This window comes from Eurytemora carolleeae, unplaced genomic scaffold (genome assembly GCF_000591075.1).
Source record: "Eurytemora carolleeae unplaced genomic scaffold, Eaff_2.0 scaffold617, whole genome shotgun sequence".
Taxonomy (NCBI): Eukaryota; Metazoa; Arthropoda; class Copepoda; order Calanoida; family Temoridae; genus Eurytemora; species Eurytemora carolleeae.
The window spans coordinates 111,971-131,238 of record NW_019396507.1 but is presented as its reverse complement, the minus strand read 5'-3'; the positions used below and the strand labels follow the sequence as shown (position 1 = coordinate 131,238).

Sequence of the window (19,268 nt, the reverse complement as noted above, 5' to 3'; positions counted from 1 at the left end):
CTGGAGTTCTTAATGTTGAGGTTGGAGTAGAACTCTGGAGATCTAGAGTTCTTAATGTTGAGGTTGGAGTAGAACTCTGAAGATCTGGAGTTTTCTATGTTAACTGTTGAGGTTGGAGTAGTACTCTGGAGTTCTTTATGTTGAATGTCGAGGATGTAGTAGAAGGAATGTCCTAAATAAAAATATATGTTATATCCGTTATTTTGTTACACTGATTTTTAGCTGATAACTGGAGCTACCAGTCCCCTATCAAATATAGTTTTATAAGCACTGTTTTAATGCTTATAAAATTATATTTAACATTGACACAAGATGGCATATTGCTTCATTAATTATTATTTTTATTTCAAATTATGCTAAACTTGTATCAAAGTTTATTTATCATATATGCATTAACAATAAATGATAAATAAGCTGGGTATCATACTCGCTCATTTGTATTCTGTGTTGCTGGCATATTGTTATCAGCTAAGAATTAAGCGAGTAATAATTAAAATTTAAATAATGTTAATATACAATCTGTATATAATGTACCCCGTCACATTATATACTCATGTATATTATTCTGAATTTAAAAAATTAACATTGATGGAAAAACTGAGTTGAATTTGAAGAATAATTAGGTTTTAGAAATATACATATGTATATATAATGTACCTCGTCACATTTTATACATATGTATATTATACTTAATTAAAAATTATAAAAAATACAAACGGTAAATCTTGACTAGGCTGTGAAGGCTTGACTAGGTTGACCGGGAGCTAGAGAACAGTGCTGGGAATATACCCAGATGCTGGTTTAGTCCATCAAGTTGAAAAAGAAAGCTACGACATCGACGATATGGGGGACAAGCTGCTAGACTTTGTAGAAGTGAAGAGCAAAATAATGCAGACAAGCTGAAAATATTTAGAAAAACATTCAGGCATATTTCATATATTAAAGATTAAATTTGTGCTCTAAAATTTGTTTGAAAATGAAAAACAAATATAGAACACAAAATACCTCTCCATCTTGGATTTTTCAACTGATCTACAACCACTAGATTGAAGGATCAGTTGTCTTCCAATAGAAGAAGTTACATTAGTCTAAAATATCATTGTTAATTGATATTAAACTTAAATAATGTCATAGAAATAGAATATAAAAACAATATTTCTCCCAAAAGTATGAATATTTACCTCAATTATTAGCGGAGAGGAAGTTCTACTGAACTTTACATCTTCCGGCAGCCATTGAACTCCAAGAGTAGGTTTAAATAGCAAGGCTGTTAACAATGCTTCATTCTTCTTTTCCGCCGTAGCAGCATTAAACAGATATTCTCGTGGTGGTTGTAACACCTTGAGAATACTCTCAGAGGTAGACAGATTAGGCATTTTCGGCTTTTCTTCAATCAGAGAGTGAACCTTCTCCTTCAAAGGTTGAAGTAAAAATGAGCATTTTCTCGGATTTGCCCGGATTTTCCCCCCGATTTTTCCCGCATTTCTTTAAAAAAGTGTACTATGGGGCGAAATACGTTTATCATCAAATACCGATATATAGCTTTTTTAACAGCATTTTTAGAAATTATTTTTTAGGAAATGCATTAAATAATCAAAGCAGTTATCGTTAATCAACTTTTATACTTTTATTTGTCCATTTACGACGACAATTATAATATAAATTGTGAAAACTCTTTGATTTGATTTGATAAACCAGATATATTTTAGATATATTACAAATATAAATATATATGAAATATATTCTTAAATATTCTTGAAATATATTCCTAGCAGAATATTATTCTACCGCACAGAACAGAATGTTTTTTTAATTTAGAATTACTTTGCAATTTTTATAATTTCATAATATTTTGCAATGTTTTCAGTTTTGCGACCCTTTCTGCATGGTTTAAGGCATAAATATTAAAAATCTATTTTTGTTTTGTCATGAATATTTTATTTACGATTTATTTTAAAGGACCCTAGTCGGGAACATGATTTAAATAATTCTCTGTATTCCTGTCTATATACATGTAACGATCTAGGTCCCGATCAATCTCCTAATACTTGACTCTAACTCTAATAACAAGTCTTCCCGACTTTATCTCTAGCCAACCCTGGCTCTCTATACGTCTTTCTAAAACAACGATTCGTACTATACTAATTTATTGATACAGGTTAAATATAGATTGACCGGACTGGCCGTTCAGGGTCAAATAGAAACATAGATAATAATTAAGCAAACATAGATAATAAAGATAGTAAACTAAACATAATCCCCTGAATTTATTACATACATACAAGAATAACCAGAAAGCTGTTGAATAGGATCATAATTTCCATTTAAAGATAGAAACAACGATACCAATTAAATCTTTATCTGATCAAATCTTTAAAAGATACTTTTAGCTTGAAAAGTGTTTAATTCTGACAATCTCCTTCATAGTGTTTCTCAAGCAGATTCCACAGTAAAAAATATCAACTTTCCAAAAAGAAGATTATTTTTATTTCATCGTATCAAGTGTTTAGGGGTACTGTTGAGAATCTATTACTGGAGGGTCACTTCAAATTTCATCTACAGTCCCTTTAATACAGTAAGGACCAGAAAAATGTGCAATGTATGTCGACGTTTTTCTTCCTAATACTTAATAAGTTTTGCCAAGTATTTTTAATATTTAAATAATGCAAATGGTATATCTCTCAAAATGTTTAGACCACTTATTTAGAAATAGTTTAGTTTCAAAATCGACAATTATTTAAAAATATTCTGGTTCTCACTGTGAATATAATTCAATTAGATATCATTCAATATTTATTATTAAAATTAATCTCCAATAAAAAAAATGAATTTAGACTTTATAAAAACATTTGACTCTTAGGCCTATGCATAATTATCAGATTTGCTTTAAAAGAATTGAGTCCTTGACTAAACCTCTGATTTTCTAATCCCTATATCTTTGCAATTAACTCTTAGATATTGGTTACTTTATGAATCTATAAATACTTTCTTCTATGAAATGTTTCAAATATTTAGCAAGATTTTACTCGATTATCTACTATTAACTGAATCTGAAAGCTAAAAATGATATGACCAAAGAGAAAAGAATATAATAGAGCGGAATTTAAACAATCCCTCGGTAAGAATTTTGTCAGTCCCTTTCAGCCTGAAAGGGAATTCAAAGTGTAAATGTTCACAAATTATACGCAGTACATCACATTAATACAGTATGATCCCTGGACATATCCATTCCAATTTCTTTGTTTTGTAAAGTTGTTAAATAACTTTAAACGTGTGTATTTCCTAAAGCTGAATTAAAATCATTATTTTAGTAAACATTAAAATGAAAAAAATCATCGTTTGTAAAGCAAATACCAACAGAATTGTTAATCTTTTTTGCTTCAGACTCTTTTGTATACTGCAATTAATATCTTGCTTTAAATTAACTTTTTAGGCTTTTGATTTAATTGTGAGCATTTTCTCTTTGTATATCATTGTAAACAAAAACCAACAAAAAGTAATAAGGGTTTCAATTTTGACATTGAATATTTTTCTCAAAATTTGGATGATTTTCATAAATCAATGCAGATCACATACTGGCTGTACTAAAAAATCAAAACAATTAGAAGACGACTCTAGCAAGGGGATTCTAGGATTAAGGCAGTAAGGGGGAGGGGGGGAATAATATTTTTTTCACTCCTCCCCCCCCCTCCTTGTCAGGGATTTAGAAAATGTTGATATCTCCCTCATTGTTACTCAGATATCGAGCTAGGTTTATGAACCAGTACAGAAAAAAATTTCAGATATGAAAATATCAAAATATTTGTTTTCAAATCCAATCACATAGCAAAAAATGCAAAACTTCCCTGCAAGATTTATGCAATATGCTTCCTTTTGTCAAAGGCAATTTAGATAGATATTTTGTCTGCAGTTTTGCAATATTTTTTCTTTTCCTTTGAGCTTTTACAAATAGCCATAAATTCATTTTACTTCAAGAAAAATAGCATCAAAAAGAAAAATGTCGTTGAAAGCTCAAAAAAAGACATTTCAGGCTAAAAGCTTGACACTGAAAGTGAATCCTCAGCCATACTTTTTTTATTGAGAAACTATAATGTGTAATGAGTCATTAATTTCGACCTTTTCTAAGGTTTTCTGGTCCAAAAAACATACCCCCCCCCCCACCCAAGCAAATTCCAAGCTACTTAGTGCTAAATCAAAAGTATGTATTATCTTTATTTAAATAATTTTTTATTCATTAAGTGTTTCACAGAGAAAATGTTTTTAATCCATTCTTAAAATTGAATTGAAGTATCTATACATTCTACATATAGAAGCTTCCCACAATTTTCTAGGGTTGTTTCCCCTCTTTCCGCCTGTCCCTTAGCTGTCTCAGAGCCGCTTTACTTTCTAACAAGGCTTAAAACTTAGTAAACATAAATTAGATTGGTTAAATGTTTTCCTTCCATTTCACAGTTTTATGAGTCCCACTGTATAAAAGTTATGAAATTGAAATTAAAGAGTTAATAACCATTTACCTTCCTCATCCTCAATCTTAATATTTTGGTAACTTGAGTATTTCAAAAATATTGGTTTTACTGTTTGATTACTTCAAATTAAAAAATATGCTTTTTACTGAATAAAAACATCAAATTGATTTATATCGAAGCTTATGCTGAAATGAACTCGGGAATGCATGACAGGCTATCAGAGAATTGATTTAGAGAAAATCAAAAAAATTTTCAAGAAAACTTTTCGACAAAATGATGTTCTAAGGCCCAAAAGGTTATAAAAAACAAATGTACACCTGCAGTATGGAAACAGTACAACAAAATGGCAGTTTTACACTTTTTTCGAGTAAATTCCACTCTAATATATTCTATTCTCTTTGGATATGACATAATTAGGAGTGTCAGACCCTGGTCTAGAGAATGTGTTGCTTGAATATAAGTTTGCATTTATTTTGAAAATAATCCAAGCTTTAGTTTTTATGCACTATACAACGGTAAAATATAGTTTTGCACTTATATAAATGTTAAACTTTAAACCTTCCATGGGATTTTTAGTATTTAATCTTTCCATTTTAGACTTGAAACACAACAGACATGACACTGAATTCTGATTGGATGTTTAGTGTAAAATATTTAACCATACCAATAATATAACATAAAATGTTTAATATGCATATTTGATACTTTGTTTTTATTTCTACATAACTAGGCTTTTAGGGCGCTTCGCGCCCATCTTCTATTTAAATTGTGAACATGTTCTTTTTGTTTACATTTTAAAACAACTAGAAATTCAAGGCGCTTCGCGCCCTTCTTTCTAGGCTTTTAGGGCGCTTATCGCCAATCTTCTATTTAAATTGTGAACATGTTCTTTTTGTTTACATTTAAAAACAAAGAAGAAAAAATTTTTGCGGATTTTTAATAAAAAATTCGCGGATTTTCAAGAATTTGATTTTTTTTACAAAATTAAAAACCTATAAAACACATTTTTTTTTAATTTTATCGTTCATGAACCTTCCCTGTGGTCACGTGATGTCCCACAAAAAATTTGGTAATTTGCTAAATTGAATTAAGTCAAATAAAATAAACTTTTCAGTTGTAACTTGTAACTTGTTTAATTTTCAACGATTACCTTTTATATTCTATAGCTTATGTATTTTTATGAAACTATACTTTCAAAACTCAAGAGCTGCGCAAATGAAAGATTTGTCTTTTATTTCTTTTCTGTATATTGCTTATTTTTTCTTTACTTCCAGTACCATATTTTCCCTTTTTCTGATATTTATTTGTCTGAGGTTTACATATCCATCCATGTCATATCAACTATTTATATTTACTCCCCAATATTCTAGAGCCGTTCTTTGAAATTTATCCACTGGTCATTTTTGTCCACTGATGTAATCCTATGCAGTCCAAAAGTAGTTTCTGAAATCACTTTGTCTTTACTCTTTCATTCATCCATAATCAATTTAGTCTTTCTGGTCTTTCTCTATTGTCTGAATTTCTATGCCAATAGGGGTCCTATTCCGGTGTCACGTTAAATAAGGCCCGGGCGTTATATTTGGTCCGGGTGAGTGTTACATGTGAAATCCATGTACAAAATTGATAGAAGGGGAAAGGGGGGGGTCAAAAAATCGTATATTAGTAAATTACCGCTGGTTATGTACAAAATTGATAGAATGGGGGGGGGGGGGCCACAAATTGTTTACTTTGACGGACCCAAAGCATGCACATTATCATTGTTTTTGAAATTGTTACAATTTTTTGTTTGGTAGGCCATAAAATTAAAAATTAGAAGCACACACATTATGTACATTATTTAGGGATGTTTTCCACTCTTTTGCAGACTAAAATTTTAAATGTGTCTGTTTACTAATGCCGTTGATACTGATAGTTTTATATACCATATCGTTTTTGCTTAGGTCGTCTTTGTATTGCACCCGGGCCAAATATTACCCCGGTCTGGATTTTATTCATCTGTAGTTTCATGTCGTCTGTTTTCTGAAACCTTTAATGTTTGCAGTCCCGTCATATATATTATGCCACAGGGTGTCCCACGAAACATGACAGTTGATGACTAGTTTAGAATGTCGTCTTCCAAATACTGGATTAGATTTAAAGACTTTTTGCAGTTTAGTTCGGTAAAAAAAAATCTTTTACTCCAATAAATCTTAATCTGAGATCGATTTTACTATAATAAAACTGCCGTATAATGTTTATTATTATTTTCTTTGGTATCAAACAACTTAACAATTATCGAAGAAGACATTTTAAAATATTCAGCAACTGTCATGTTTCGTGGGACACCCTGTAGGTTATACTATAGGGGCAAAAGTCAAAATCCTTTAGGGGGCAAATAAGCGACNGTACAGGGTACAGGGTACAGGGTACAGGGTACAGGGTACAGGGTACAGGGTACAGGGTACAGGGTACAGGGTACAGGGTACAGGATACAGGGTTTAGGGTACAGGGTACAGGGTACAGCAATGTAATCAGAAGTCTTTTTTTTACAAAGTTTAAAGATTGATCCTCAATTTTTTCACCCTCCCTCTCCCCCCCCACCATCACTTCTTTTTCTCTTATCTTAAACTGCAATGTCCAATTTATCGTATGACTTTTGTCACTTTGTGACGTGGCTGCTTATTATACTCTATGGAGTTAAGTCTAGACCTGGGAAACTCTCCGTTAATAGTGAAAGCTGTTATTTTGTTATGGCTAACCCAAGCTGAATTTAAAAACGAAGAATCTTTCATTAGATGTTAAGACAATCTCATGAAAGGTTTTACGGTCTCAAATTAAAAATATAATATATTTTTGAAGGGTTGGGTTATGTCTAACACCATATTGGCAGCCATTAACAGAGATCAAAATTGTCTTGATTCCAAGAAACACACAATTTAAACTTAACATTTCCCCCTGATTACAAATTGAGTGAGATTGTGATGATTACATATTTTGAGAAAAGCTCTTTCCACAAAACCCCTCCATCATTCCCCTCATAGGGCCGCGTTATGGAAGGAAAATTCCTGAATGCAAGGATGGAGAACAATGTCGTCTTAAATTTCATTATTTTCCGGGGTATATTAAATCGGTTCTCTTTCTTTCATCCCCTTCCTCCGATACTTTGAACCTACAGCAATATCCGACCCTGACCTACGACAGTCGATTTTAGGACTTTTCATTTTTTTAAAAGATTTTTATAAATAAATATCTGCAATTGAAGCTTCGTAACATTAAATATTCATATAATATAAATTTGCAGGTTCGATTTATTTGGGAATCATGCAATTTAGATAATTCCAGTTTAACCTGGGGAAACCCGCTTTTGTCAAATAGACGTTTTTAGTAATCTAAAATATTGGAACGATCATAAATTAAGGAACGTGGAACGGGATTGAAAAAAAAACCGCTCTTGAATCGTTAAAGCAAAAAATTCAGTGACGAATTCGTTATCGTCTTTGTTATGAAATAGCATTGTAATTCCTAATTTCAATAGCCATAATATTATTATGTCTGCAAGAGTTTATTTTATGAAAAGAGTAAATGGCTGTAAAGATGTGTCTGTAATGTCTCTGCAAACAGTGAAGACGGACAAGTTTACTCTGTTTGTATACTGTAACTTTCTTGTTCTACTAAGTATAAACTGCGTATGCAGTCAAAACTTAAAAAAACAAATGGTAAACATAGCAGACGAAAATTTGTATTTTTTTTGGAACTCCAATGGCCCAAAAACAATCCGCTAACCTTTTTTTCTCTCAAAATCAAAAGTTTCGAAAAACAAAAATGTGTAAGTAAATTATTTATATGGAAATTGTTTTTCAATGGTTTTTAAGGTTTCAACTGAACAGTGTATATTTAACACTTTAGAATATACTAAGAAGAAAGGAACAAGAGAATTAAAAAAAATTCCAATATCTCATTTTAATCAGATCAAGAGTGAATTTAATCTTGAATGAAAAAGTAATGAGATAACTGATTACTGATAAAAAGTACAAGGTTATACATGCATAAAAGATACGAGACATTAATTTTCTTCTTGTAAATACTTCATATACTTCAATTACCAAAAGTAAATCTTCCTGGGGGACTGATAGATGTAATTTCAAGTTACCAACCCATTAAAGGTCCTATTAACAACGGTACCATTTAAACATTTATCTGGGCAACAATGAGGAAGATATCGTCGTTATTTCATCTTAAAAAGTGATGAATGGACTATGGACAAATTCAATATTTCAAGATAGAAAACTAATGTTGTTTCTTTGTTTTTTTTTGTTACAAAAGACAACATTATGAAACGCCAACAGGGTCAACTGGATTTCTGGAGAAGACGACATTAGTTACTGTCTACCCGAGAAAATGCGTCAAATTTGCGTAGATTTTCTGATGCGCTATCTTTAACTAGCAAAGTCTTTTGATATATAATAACTGAAAACAAAATATGACAGCGCTTGGGACTAATTTCCCCCAATTTGTTTTTCTTTATCTTTCACAGAATGGCGTATATTAACGTTTTGTACTCACTAGCGCTTTCAATTTCCAGGATATATTTACCTATCTAGAATCAAATTTCCAATACTCGTTCTTTTAATATCAATGTCTTGAACAACTTTTAATCTTTAAATTGTTCTGAATGTTTATTTCGAAGATGTTCCTTTAAAAATAGAGCAAAAACAATTTGACCATTGCTATGGGTACAACTACAAATGTAAGTTGTGAACTCAATGAGTGAAGTGTCGAATTAAGTTGAAAAAGTGGAAAGGGTTTCTTCAGTAGTCCATAAATTTAATTTAAGATAATATAGCCTCATAAAACCTCCTCACCAGTCAGGGTTTATTTTTTAAAATTGTGAAATTATTGCTCTCTGATTCACATGACATATTACATAAATGTTTAGGTATGCTTACCACAGGTCGAGCTGGTTAGTGGCAGGACGGGCTGACCCAGCACCAACCAGCCGACTTTACACTCACCCTGATACACCAATTACAGCTGAACAGCTCTCAAAGCAGGTAAAAAAGAAACTCAGAAAACGAAAATCGGACAATTTAGATCTTAGTTATAATATGGATGAAAGTCTGGCCACCAAGCTAGTAAAGTTATTTTAATGTTAAAAACGGAAAGTGTCCCATTTACCCATCTTCACTTGAAAAAAATACAGTGAAAACCATCTATCATAATTATCCAAAGAACATGAAGCCCAGCAGTTTTGTACTAGGCACAGACCTTTATCACTTTAAATACTGGTAACACTACTTATTTCATAATTATCCAAAGAACATGAAGCACATTGTACTAGGCACAGGCCTTTATCATTTTAAATACTGGTAAACACTACTTATTTCATAATTATCCAAAGAACATGAAGCACAACAGTTGTGTACTAGGCACAGACCTTTATCACTTTAAATACTGGTAACACTACTTATTTCATAATTATCCAAAGAACATGAAGCACAGCAGTTTTGTACTAGGCACAGGCCTTTATCACTTTAAATACTGGTAAAACTACTAATTTCATAATTTCATAAGGCATCAAATTTAATTGCTTTGGTTGCTATGATTCTATTAAATGTTATCTTTATGCTTTAAAATTACACTTTTAATGCTTTACTACAAGGTCAAAGCATCCAAAGTGTTGAAATTGAAAAAAAACATTTTGTTCACTGTATTGCGTTCAGTGTGAGCTTTTTTAGTATAATAAACTTATTTTTTTATAGGTCATATCATTTGAAAAAGTAAAGCTGACGAACAATGAACTGAACAGACATGGCCAAATAGTTCTTAATTCTATGCATAAGTTTCAACCTAGAATCCATTTGGTTCAAGTGGAAAATAATATAAAGGTGATTTATTTCACCACTTTCAAACACAAAAAGATAATAATAAACAGATATTTCAATTGCAGGGAGACTTTGGGTTTATGTTCAGTTGGAGTTTGCAAATAAGACAATCTACTGCTTTTCTATTTCTATTTATGTAGTTTCAATGCTTTTTAAGATGAACAATGTTGATTTGGCAATATTTTTATTTTTATTTTCATTCCTTACAATGAAGATTAATTATAATATATTGAACATAACAGTTTTGTAATTTTATGTATATTAATAATCAGTATAAAAAAATCCTTGAGTACAATGTCCATATTTCTAACTCACATTTAGAAAACAAAGTGAGGCTGAACTTAAGTATGAACACTATGTTGTGTCGGATAATATTATTAATGTTTAGATTGTGGATGATCTGAAGAAATTTAAGCACAAAACCTTTGTTTTTCCTGAGACAATGTTTAATGCAGTGACTGCATATCAAAATCAACTGGTAATTAATAGTATCTATGTATCTTTGCTTGTCTGTTCGGGTGTTTGTTGGTTTGTTTGTGTCCATTAAACGTCAAAACGGCTGAACCAATCGGGCCAAAATTTGTTGTGGGACGTCTCACGTGACCTCAGGGAAGGTTTATGGATAATCGAAAATTTTAAAAATTAGCCTCCAACAAAATTCAATTTTTCATTAAATTTTATAAATCAACAACACCTCCGCGGACCTTTTTTGGCAATGTATGCAAAGAGAAAATGGCCACAACTGAAATAGAAGACTGAACTGAAAGTCTAGTTATATATAAAATACTTACAGGGTGTCCCAAGAAACATGGCAGTTGGTGAATAGTTTTAAATGTCTTCTTCTATGATTTGCGAAACTCTTTGACACCAAACAGAAAGGAAAAAAATTATGACATGGAATTTTGGAAGTCATACAATAGTAAAATTGATTTCAAAGTAAAATATATTTTATAAAAAGATTTTTTTAACAAAATAAACTGCAAAAAGTCTTAAATATTTAATACAGTTTATGTAAGAAGACATTCAAAACTATTCATCAACTTTCATGCTTCGTGGAACACCCTGTATAAACACAAAAAAAAATATTTGGCTTTTAGGGCGCTTCGCACCCATCTTCTATTTCAATTGTGAACATTTTCTCTTTGAATACATTGTAAAACAGAAACAAACAAAACCGGATAAAAACATTTTTTGCTGGATTTTCAAAATTAATGAAAATCGAATTTTGTTGGTGGCAAATTTTTGAAATTTTAATTGTCCATAAACCTTTCCTGAGTGCAACACTTAAAAGAAATTTTCCGGGTTTCCCAAACCAAACCTGGCCACGATACCGGTGTGGCGTTATTTCTAGGTAAACGTTAAATAATGGTAATAGATTAAGCGCAGCAAATTTTCCGCGGCATCCGTGCGTATTTTTGCAGTTTATGGCAATGGCCACAACAGAAATCTGATATTTTAGCTTAAATTTCAAAATTGGAAATTATATTTATACACTTAAAATATACACTATATGCTGATATATAATCAGGCCTGTAGCCATGGGGGGGGTGCAAGGGTGCAGGTGCACCCCCCTTTCTTCTGAAAGAGGGGTGCAATGACGAATTTGCACCCCCCCCCCTAGTCCCTTATAAAAGAAATTGTTTTCATAAGTTTCTAAAATCTAGTTATCAATTATATAGCCCGAGTAAGAATTGATTTTCAAACCAAATTATAATCTATTTGTGCGTTACTCATTAAAAGTGTGACGGAGTTTTTGTGTACTCTCTCAACTCATCCCCTGAGTCATGTCTCTTATGTGACCTATCCCAGGCTAACTAACAGTTAATCAGTACACTCTGTTGATTAAATATAACACAACATCAAAACTTACTCATAGTCATTTAATAGTTGTTTAAGTCTAATTTAAACAGTATGATTTATTAATTATATGCATAGAGTTCCATGGAAATGAAATGGTAATCTCCTGTACACTTTCAGACTTTTAGCCCCCCCCCCTTGACCGGTGTGCTATATGTTTTATTGTTTTTTTGAAGCATTTCCGTGGTGAGGCGTTTCCATAGCACCCCCTTGACCCTAAAAAGCTTTTTTTAAATGAATAAGAAATAGGATCATATCATTTTCATATTGCAAAGTCAAAGTAATAAATGATTACTTGACTCTGTTAGTTAAGCAGTACTTTCTTAAAAGCTCAAATACACTTGTTAAAAAGGTTAGCCTTTATAGTGTGCATTGAAAATGTAATAAAAACAACCATATACCACTGTAAAACCAAACCAAACATTGTTTAAAAATCATTAAAAAAAAACCCCAAAAAAATGTTCGCCTACGGCGCGTCATATTGCACCCCCCCTGGTCAAATCCTGGCTACGGGCCTGTATATAATGTGAGTACAGAAGTAATTAACTATACACTAAACTCTTATTAGTTGCAAGTATCAGAATCTTAACAATTAACTCATGTATACTAAGCTGTAATATCAATCCCTAATGTTAAAACAATTGATTTTTATTGTCTGTCGCTCAGCAAAACTTGATTGATTCTCAAATATGAGAAATACTTTCACTTTATTTAATGTTTACATTCACAGAATTGTGCGCGAATGCCGCGGAAAATTTGCTGCGTAGAGTCTACTACCATTATTTAACGTTTACCCTGAAATAACGCCACACCGGGTTTCAGGAAATTGGGTATCGTACCACGAGTTTCATGATTTTCTTAAGTTTTGCACTCTGGGGTCATGTGAGGTCCACCAAATTTGGGCCCGATCAGTTCAGCCGTTTTGACGTTTATTGGATACAGACAAATAAACAGACAGACAAGCAAAGTATATATATACAAGCAGGGTGTCATAAATGTATGTTTGTTTCCTAAGGTTAGAGAGTTGTTTCAAAAATAAAAAAATGATACATTCATGGGTGACTCTTGACATGCTAAATCTATAATTGAATATACTATAACCTCTTTTGTGACATGGGATAACATTAACCGTCTCGGAACAGGTAGTGTTGGGCATTTGGTTTTCTTTCTTTACAAATTTCAAAATTGTTTATCCTAAAATGTTTTTTGTGTGTGCTTTTCTTACACTATGCAAAATGTTAACCCTGAGAGAAGATATTTGCATGAACGCACTAAAAAACGAACCAGATGAACGATCGGTTTTTCTTTGGTTTGTTTTTTAGTTCGTTCATGCAATTATTTTCTCTGAGGGTTAAAATCATATGGATATATAATATCATTTCATACCTTATAGTGTAAAGAAATAAAAATGGTTAGAAAAGAAAATTTAGTAGTTTTTAAAATTTCTCAAAATTTTGTAGAATCTTTTAAAAGTCCAACCCCCTATAATAAGTCTTAAAAAAACGAACGAAATCAAATGCATGTAGGCACAGGAAGTCGTTCCAACCAAACCGTAACACTAGACTAGACAAATGTTAAATTCGCCTCTCTGAGTAACAAACAGTTTTCTGCAGATTATGATTTCTTGTAAGAAAGGGATGCAAAAATTTTAAAAACTTTAAAATTAATAGAAAGACGATATTTTCTGGCATCTTTATTAGGCTGATGGTTTTACGTATAATGTTGTAAAGTCTTTGGGAGATGGGGAGATGTTCTTAGATTGGTTAAATAATTCTAAGTTGAATAGGATGAATTTTAAAGAGAAAGTTTAGGTTCCATGTAAAGCTGGGCACCAACCTAGAGTAATATAATAATATATATATATATATATAGGTATACTATCAATATTTAGAGATCATATAAATATATATCCATAATATATTAAGAAATCTTCGTCTCCTCTTCACTTCTAAATTTCCACTGTAAAATCTGAAATTACGAAGAACAATAGAGCTGAAAAGTTTCTCTTACGAACATTAAATTTCATAAAAAAGATTTATTTTACACTGCGTACTATAAGGAGGGGATGAAAAAAAATAAGGAGTTTGCGAAAGTTTGAAGTTTGCATCTTTGCTAAAAATTGACATAGACATGATGTAAAAATTAAAAGAAAGACATATCTTAATATATCTATATTTTGAAAAGTTAGAATATCAGGTGCCATTAATTACAGAAAGGACTCTTATATCTAGAATTTATATTTTGAATATATATCAACTTCAACTATTGAAAATTGTTGAGACCCTTTTGAAATTTAATGCACAACATGTTTGAAAAACAAATATTTATAAGACTATTGTTTATGTCGGGTTCGGAAGTCGTGTACATAAAGGTTTTGATAGTTAAAGGTAGTCAGATTCAAGAAATATATATACCAGGAACCGACATATCATGTTGAAATGTAAGCCAAAAATTATATAAATGATCGATTTGTATTCGCACTAATTTGAAATGTTCACTCATAGAGAATAGAATATATATATAGAGAGGAATTTACTAGAAAAAAGTGTAAAACGGCCATTTTGTTGTACTGTTTTATACTGCAGGTGTACTTCAAATATTTATGCTATATAACCTTTTGGGCCCTGGAATATCACTTTATAGAAAATCTAAAAGAAACCCAAATTATGAAATAGGCTGGTTTCATAATTGACCAATGATCATTTCACATAGACTCTATGCCTTCCACTTTACAAACGATGATTTTCCGTTATAATTATAAATCAAATTATGTTTTTATTCACCTAATTCATAATAAAGTTTATTTAACAGTTTAAAAAATTCGAAATTGAAATGAATAGTCTAGGGAACATACTGTATTAATGTACTCCACTGCATATAATTTGTGAACATTTACATGATTTGTACACTTTGAACTCCCTTTCAGGCTGAAAGGGACTGAAAAAAATTCATACCGAGAGATTCTTTTAATTCCTCTCTATATATTCTATTCTCTATGTGTTTACTAGTGTTATGATTGTCAGAGCTCTGGTCCTTTCCTCCCAACTGCTGTGGGGGGCGGGGGCAATGGGTTTGTTTACATTCCTCCCAGAGTGTACAGTACACAATATGCGTATATCTGAGTTGGGCGTTCCTGTGTATAGTTTCTTGGTCAGATTTATACAGGGGGCGGAAACGTCATGTGAGGGTGTCTGTACCAAAAGAGTGTGTGTTAGTTTAAAGTACCAAAGGTGTGTACTGTAGGTATATAGAGTACATACGAATCTTGGTCTTTGTACAGTCTATGAGAGTACATTTGTGTATTGTTAATTGTTTACTTAGAAATAAGTTTAATATACATGTAGCATATTATTTATATATTTAAGTCAACACTATAAGCCAAATGTTCATGCAAAGAATATAATTTGATTAAAGTTTACAATAAATATAGCCGTTATTCAAGTTAAATTATAATTGACAACAATGTTCTGCAATTTCCTTGACTGCAATCATGTTGTGTGTCTGTACCAAAAGAGTGTGTGTCAGTTTAAAGTACTGGTCTGCAAAGCAGTGCGACTGGCTTTCTCATGCCAGACCAGCGCCATTTCCTTTCCCTTTATTCCTATTCCCTGGATTTATAGTTGTGCGGTGTCAACAGAATGTGCCTTTAAGTGAAAATAAGGTGAGAGGAAAACAAAGGAGGCTGGAGTGAAGAGGCTTAAAAGTTAGATTAACTTTAATACAGTGAGAGAGAAAACACGGTATATAGGGAATGTGAGGTGAACAATTAAGTCTTTCGTTTATGAATCATTCTTCTGGGAATGTCCAGTCATTTCTTTAAAAAAATGCACCAAACGGGTAAACAAAATTTACAATAACAATGTCTTGATCTTATAAATTGAACAAAAAACATTCATGCAGTTCTGGATTTTTTCAAGGTTAAATTCTCCATTGATTAATTGATTTATTTTATATATATATATATATATATATACAGGGTGTCCCAAAAAACATGGGAATTCAGTGACGAATTCGCTATCGTCTTTTTAGATAATTCTTCGATTTAGTATAGTGATACCTACTGAGAAAGCTGTAATTTCTAAGAGTTTCGTCTGCTAAGTTCACATTTTGTTTGTTTATGTTTTGACTGCATACGGTTGTAGTTAGTAAAACAAGAAAATTGCAGTATACAAACAGAGTAAACTTGTCTGTCTTCACTGTTCATCTTGCAGAGACATCATAGACACACCTTTACAGTCTTTTACCCTTTTCATAAAATAAACTCTAGCAGACATAATAATATTATGGCTTTTGAAATTAGGCACTACAATGCTAATTCATAACAAAGACGATATTCAATTCGTCACTGATTTCCCATGTTTTTTGGGACACCCTGTATATATTCTACCTAATGTCCACCAGTCCAAAAATGTATCCGGTATAGATAAGGTGAAAAAATTGCAGAGCTGCGACTTAAATAAATAAGCCATAAAAAGAATTTAGTAAAACCTATTCATTATGTATGAATATAGATATACATTTAAAAAGTTCCTTTTATTGAAAAAAGAATTTACCATATTCCAAAATATTATTATTTGGTAAACAAATGTATTGTTGTTAGCATTTTTTTTAGATTACGAAGTTAAAGATTGATAGTAATCCATTTGCGAAAGGGTTTCGTGACTCCGGAAAATTCTCCGAAGAAGAGAGTGAAAGGATCGAGTTCATGATAGAATCCAAATCAAGGTTAGCTTCCACTGAACAGTCTAAACATATCTTTTCAACAGTACGGCCTGTCCAGATCTCTACGAGTAAATTCATTCCGGAACCTTCAATAGTTCCTTCTTCTTTATTTCTAGCTTCACAGTTCAGGTAGAATTATGGAAAACAAATTAATACATTGATTAGATAAATAATCTGAAAAGGAATGATTTCAGGAAAGCATACCTTGCAAATGAAGGAATACCTCCTCATGGTTCTTTCAACTTTGATGATGTTCACTGCACATTTCCATTGCTAGACCATCCTTATAACTTTCTGTCGCGACCAGTTCATCCATTCTTGAACCCAAGATTGAGCTGGATTACCAGGACTAGTCTCAATTCCGTTCTTCCATCATTCTGGAGTCACTGGTTGCAACTTCATAACCTTCATTCAGCCCTGAATTACAGAGCACAGGTTCCCAGTCTTGTATTCTAAAATTAAGAATTAAACATAGTACGCGGACGGCAAAAATGTGCAACAGGTGTACAGTGTTCAATGTTTTATTGTGATTTATTCATGAGGAATCATTATTTTTTAATTTAGTACCCACATTTTTTCTTTTTAAGATAAATCTTCTGAGATTTTACATGGAAAAAAAGTAAAATTGATTAGGGTCTGATATGAATCATACGGAAGAAAACAAAGGCTTGCATATTTGCGCATTATACATAATGTGGATATTCTCCATTGAACACAAAAATGATGCATCTGCTTCAATATTCTTGTTTCAGGGTCTTCCGCCTGAACCAAAGAAAACAGAACCTGGAAAGCCAGATTTATCGTCACTTAATAGTTGAATTACAAGACAACATAATGCTTTAGCGTACATTGAACTAATAGATGTAAAGTCGGATAATTAGAATTTTTACATAATTGGAGTGTTCGCGAAAAATGAAAGGTGGTATAGGCTTACGACGAAAAATAAGCGCTTTTGATCGCTACTAATCTTACTTCTATCTGTTGCTTCTATAAGGAGAAAATTGCTGAAAACGACTTAAACCAACTTTTGCTGAATAACATAGCATCCACCCAAGTTGAGAACGTTGCAATATACGAATCGTATCATTAAAAAAAATCATTTTAATTTCAAACATACCATTCAGATATTACAACCTATAGTCATCGATTATTTTTCGTACATTTGTATGTAGCTAATTTTTCATAGTATTTTTTACTTCTTTTATATACAAAGCACTTAAAACAAGGATTTTTTTCCCCGCTAGGTGTCTCTGCCACGTACGGAATCATTAAGAGCATTGAGAGCAGAGACACCTGGCGGACAAACTAGTTAAAGTGCATTGTATATAAAACAAATACAAAGTATTATGAAATATCAATTATGCAAATGCATCGAAAAATAATCGATGACTAAAGTTTGTAATATCCTAATAATTTGTTTGATAATAAATTGATTTTTTTACGATCAGACTCATGGATTGCAATTTTCTCAATTTGGGTAGATGCTACTTTATTTTGCATGAGTCGTTTTTAACAATTTTCTCCTTATAGACGGAACAGATAGAAGTAAGATTAGTAGCGATCAAAAGCGCTTATTTTTCGCCGTATGCCTGCCTATACAACCTTTCATTTTTCGCGAACATTCCCTATAAATTAATACATTTTGATAAAGTACTTAATTTGTTTACGTTGGCAAATGGGTTTACCTGACCTCACCATATTTAAATCTAAACAAATTATTTTAGTCGCTTACTTAAAGGGATTTATGCTTTAATTGACCATCCAATTAATGGCACTGTAGACGTAATTACAAGTAAACCTCAGATAATGGGTTAGGGTACAATTGGGAATTGAGCATTGTCCTCTTTTTATTAGGGGTCACATGAATTTCAAACTTAAAGAGAGACATGCCCGACTTACAAAATACCCTTTAAACATTAATCCTACCCTTTAAACATTAATTCTATCAATAATTAATATCCCAAAATAATAACATATATCTTCATTTCTACTTTATTAGATATCAGATATATGCGGCTCTCGATAATTTGAAAGTCACTTGATTGACATTTACGTTATTCTAAAAGATTTCAAATGTGAAATAAAATATCTTTGATTATTAAGGGTTCTAAGGAAAAGGAATTGAGCTCTCTCCAATATTTTTGTAAACTGATTGTGTAAACCTTGGATAATTCAAACTTATATTATTTGATCTAACAGAATTTATAATTTGAAATATCTAAGGTATACAACATTGGGTTGTATAGATATTGGGATTAAAAAATCAGTGTTTGTGGCAAAGTGTCAATTTCTTTCAGCTTGTTCCATGGCTTTTTTCTTAGATGAACCTGTTAATTAGCCAATATTTGGACAAGTGACAACA

The 19,268-nt window shown here is 31.8% G+C and overlaps 1 protein-coding gene across 1 annotated transcript; it reads left to right on the top strand.

Moving 5' to 3' along the window:
* The first annotated feature begins 8,980 nt into the window (after positions 1 to 8,980).
* LOC111704560 (T-box transcription factor TBX20) lies at positions 8,981 to 17,844 on the top strand. The gene is made up of 7 exons (XM_023476834.1): positions 8,981 to 8,985; positions 9,382 to 9,496; positions 10,205 to 10,330; positions 10,716 to 10,805; positions 16,797 to 17,035; positions 17,101 to 17,341; positions 17,659 to 17,844. Exons 1-7 carry the CDS (start codon positions 8,981 to 8,983, stop codon positions 17,722 to 17,724), a joined length of 882 nt encoding a protein of 293 aa, XP_023332602.1. The 3' UTR covers positions 17,725 to 17,844.
* Positions 17,845 to 19,268: the final 1,424 nt, after the last annotated feature.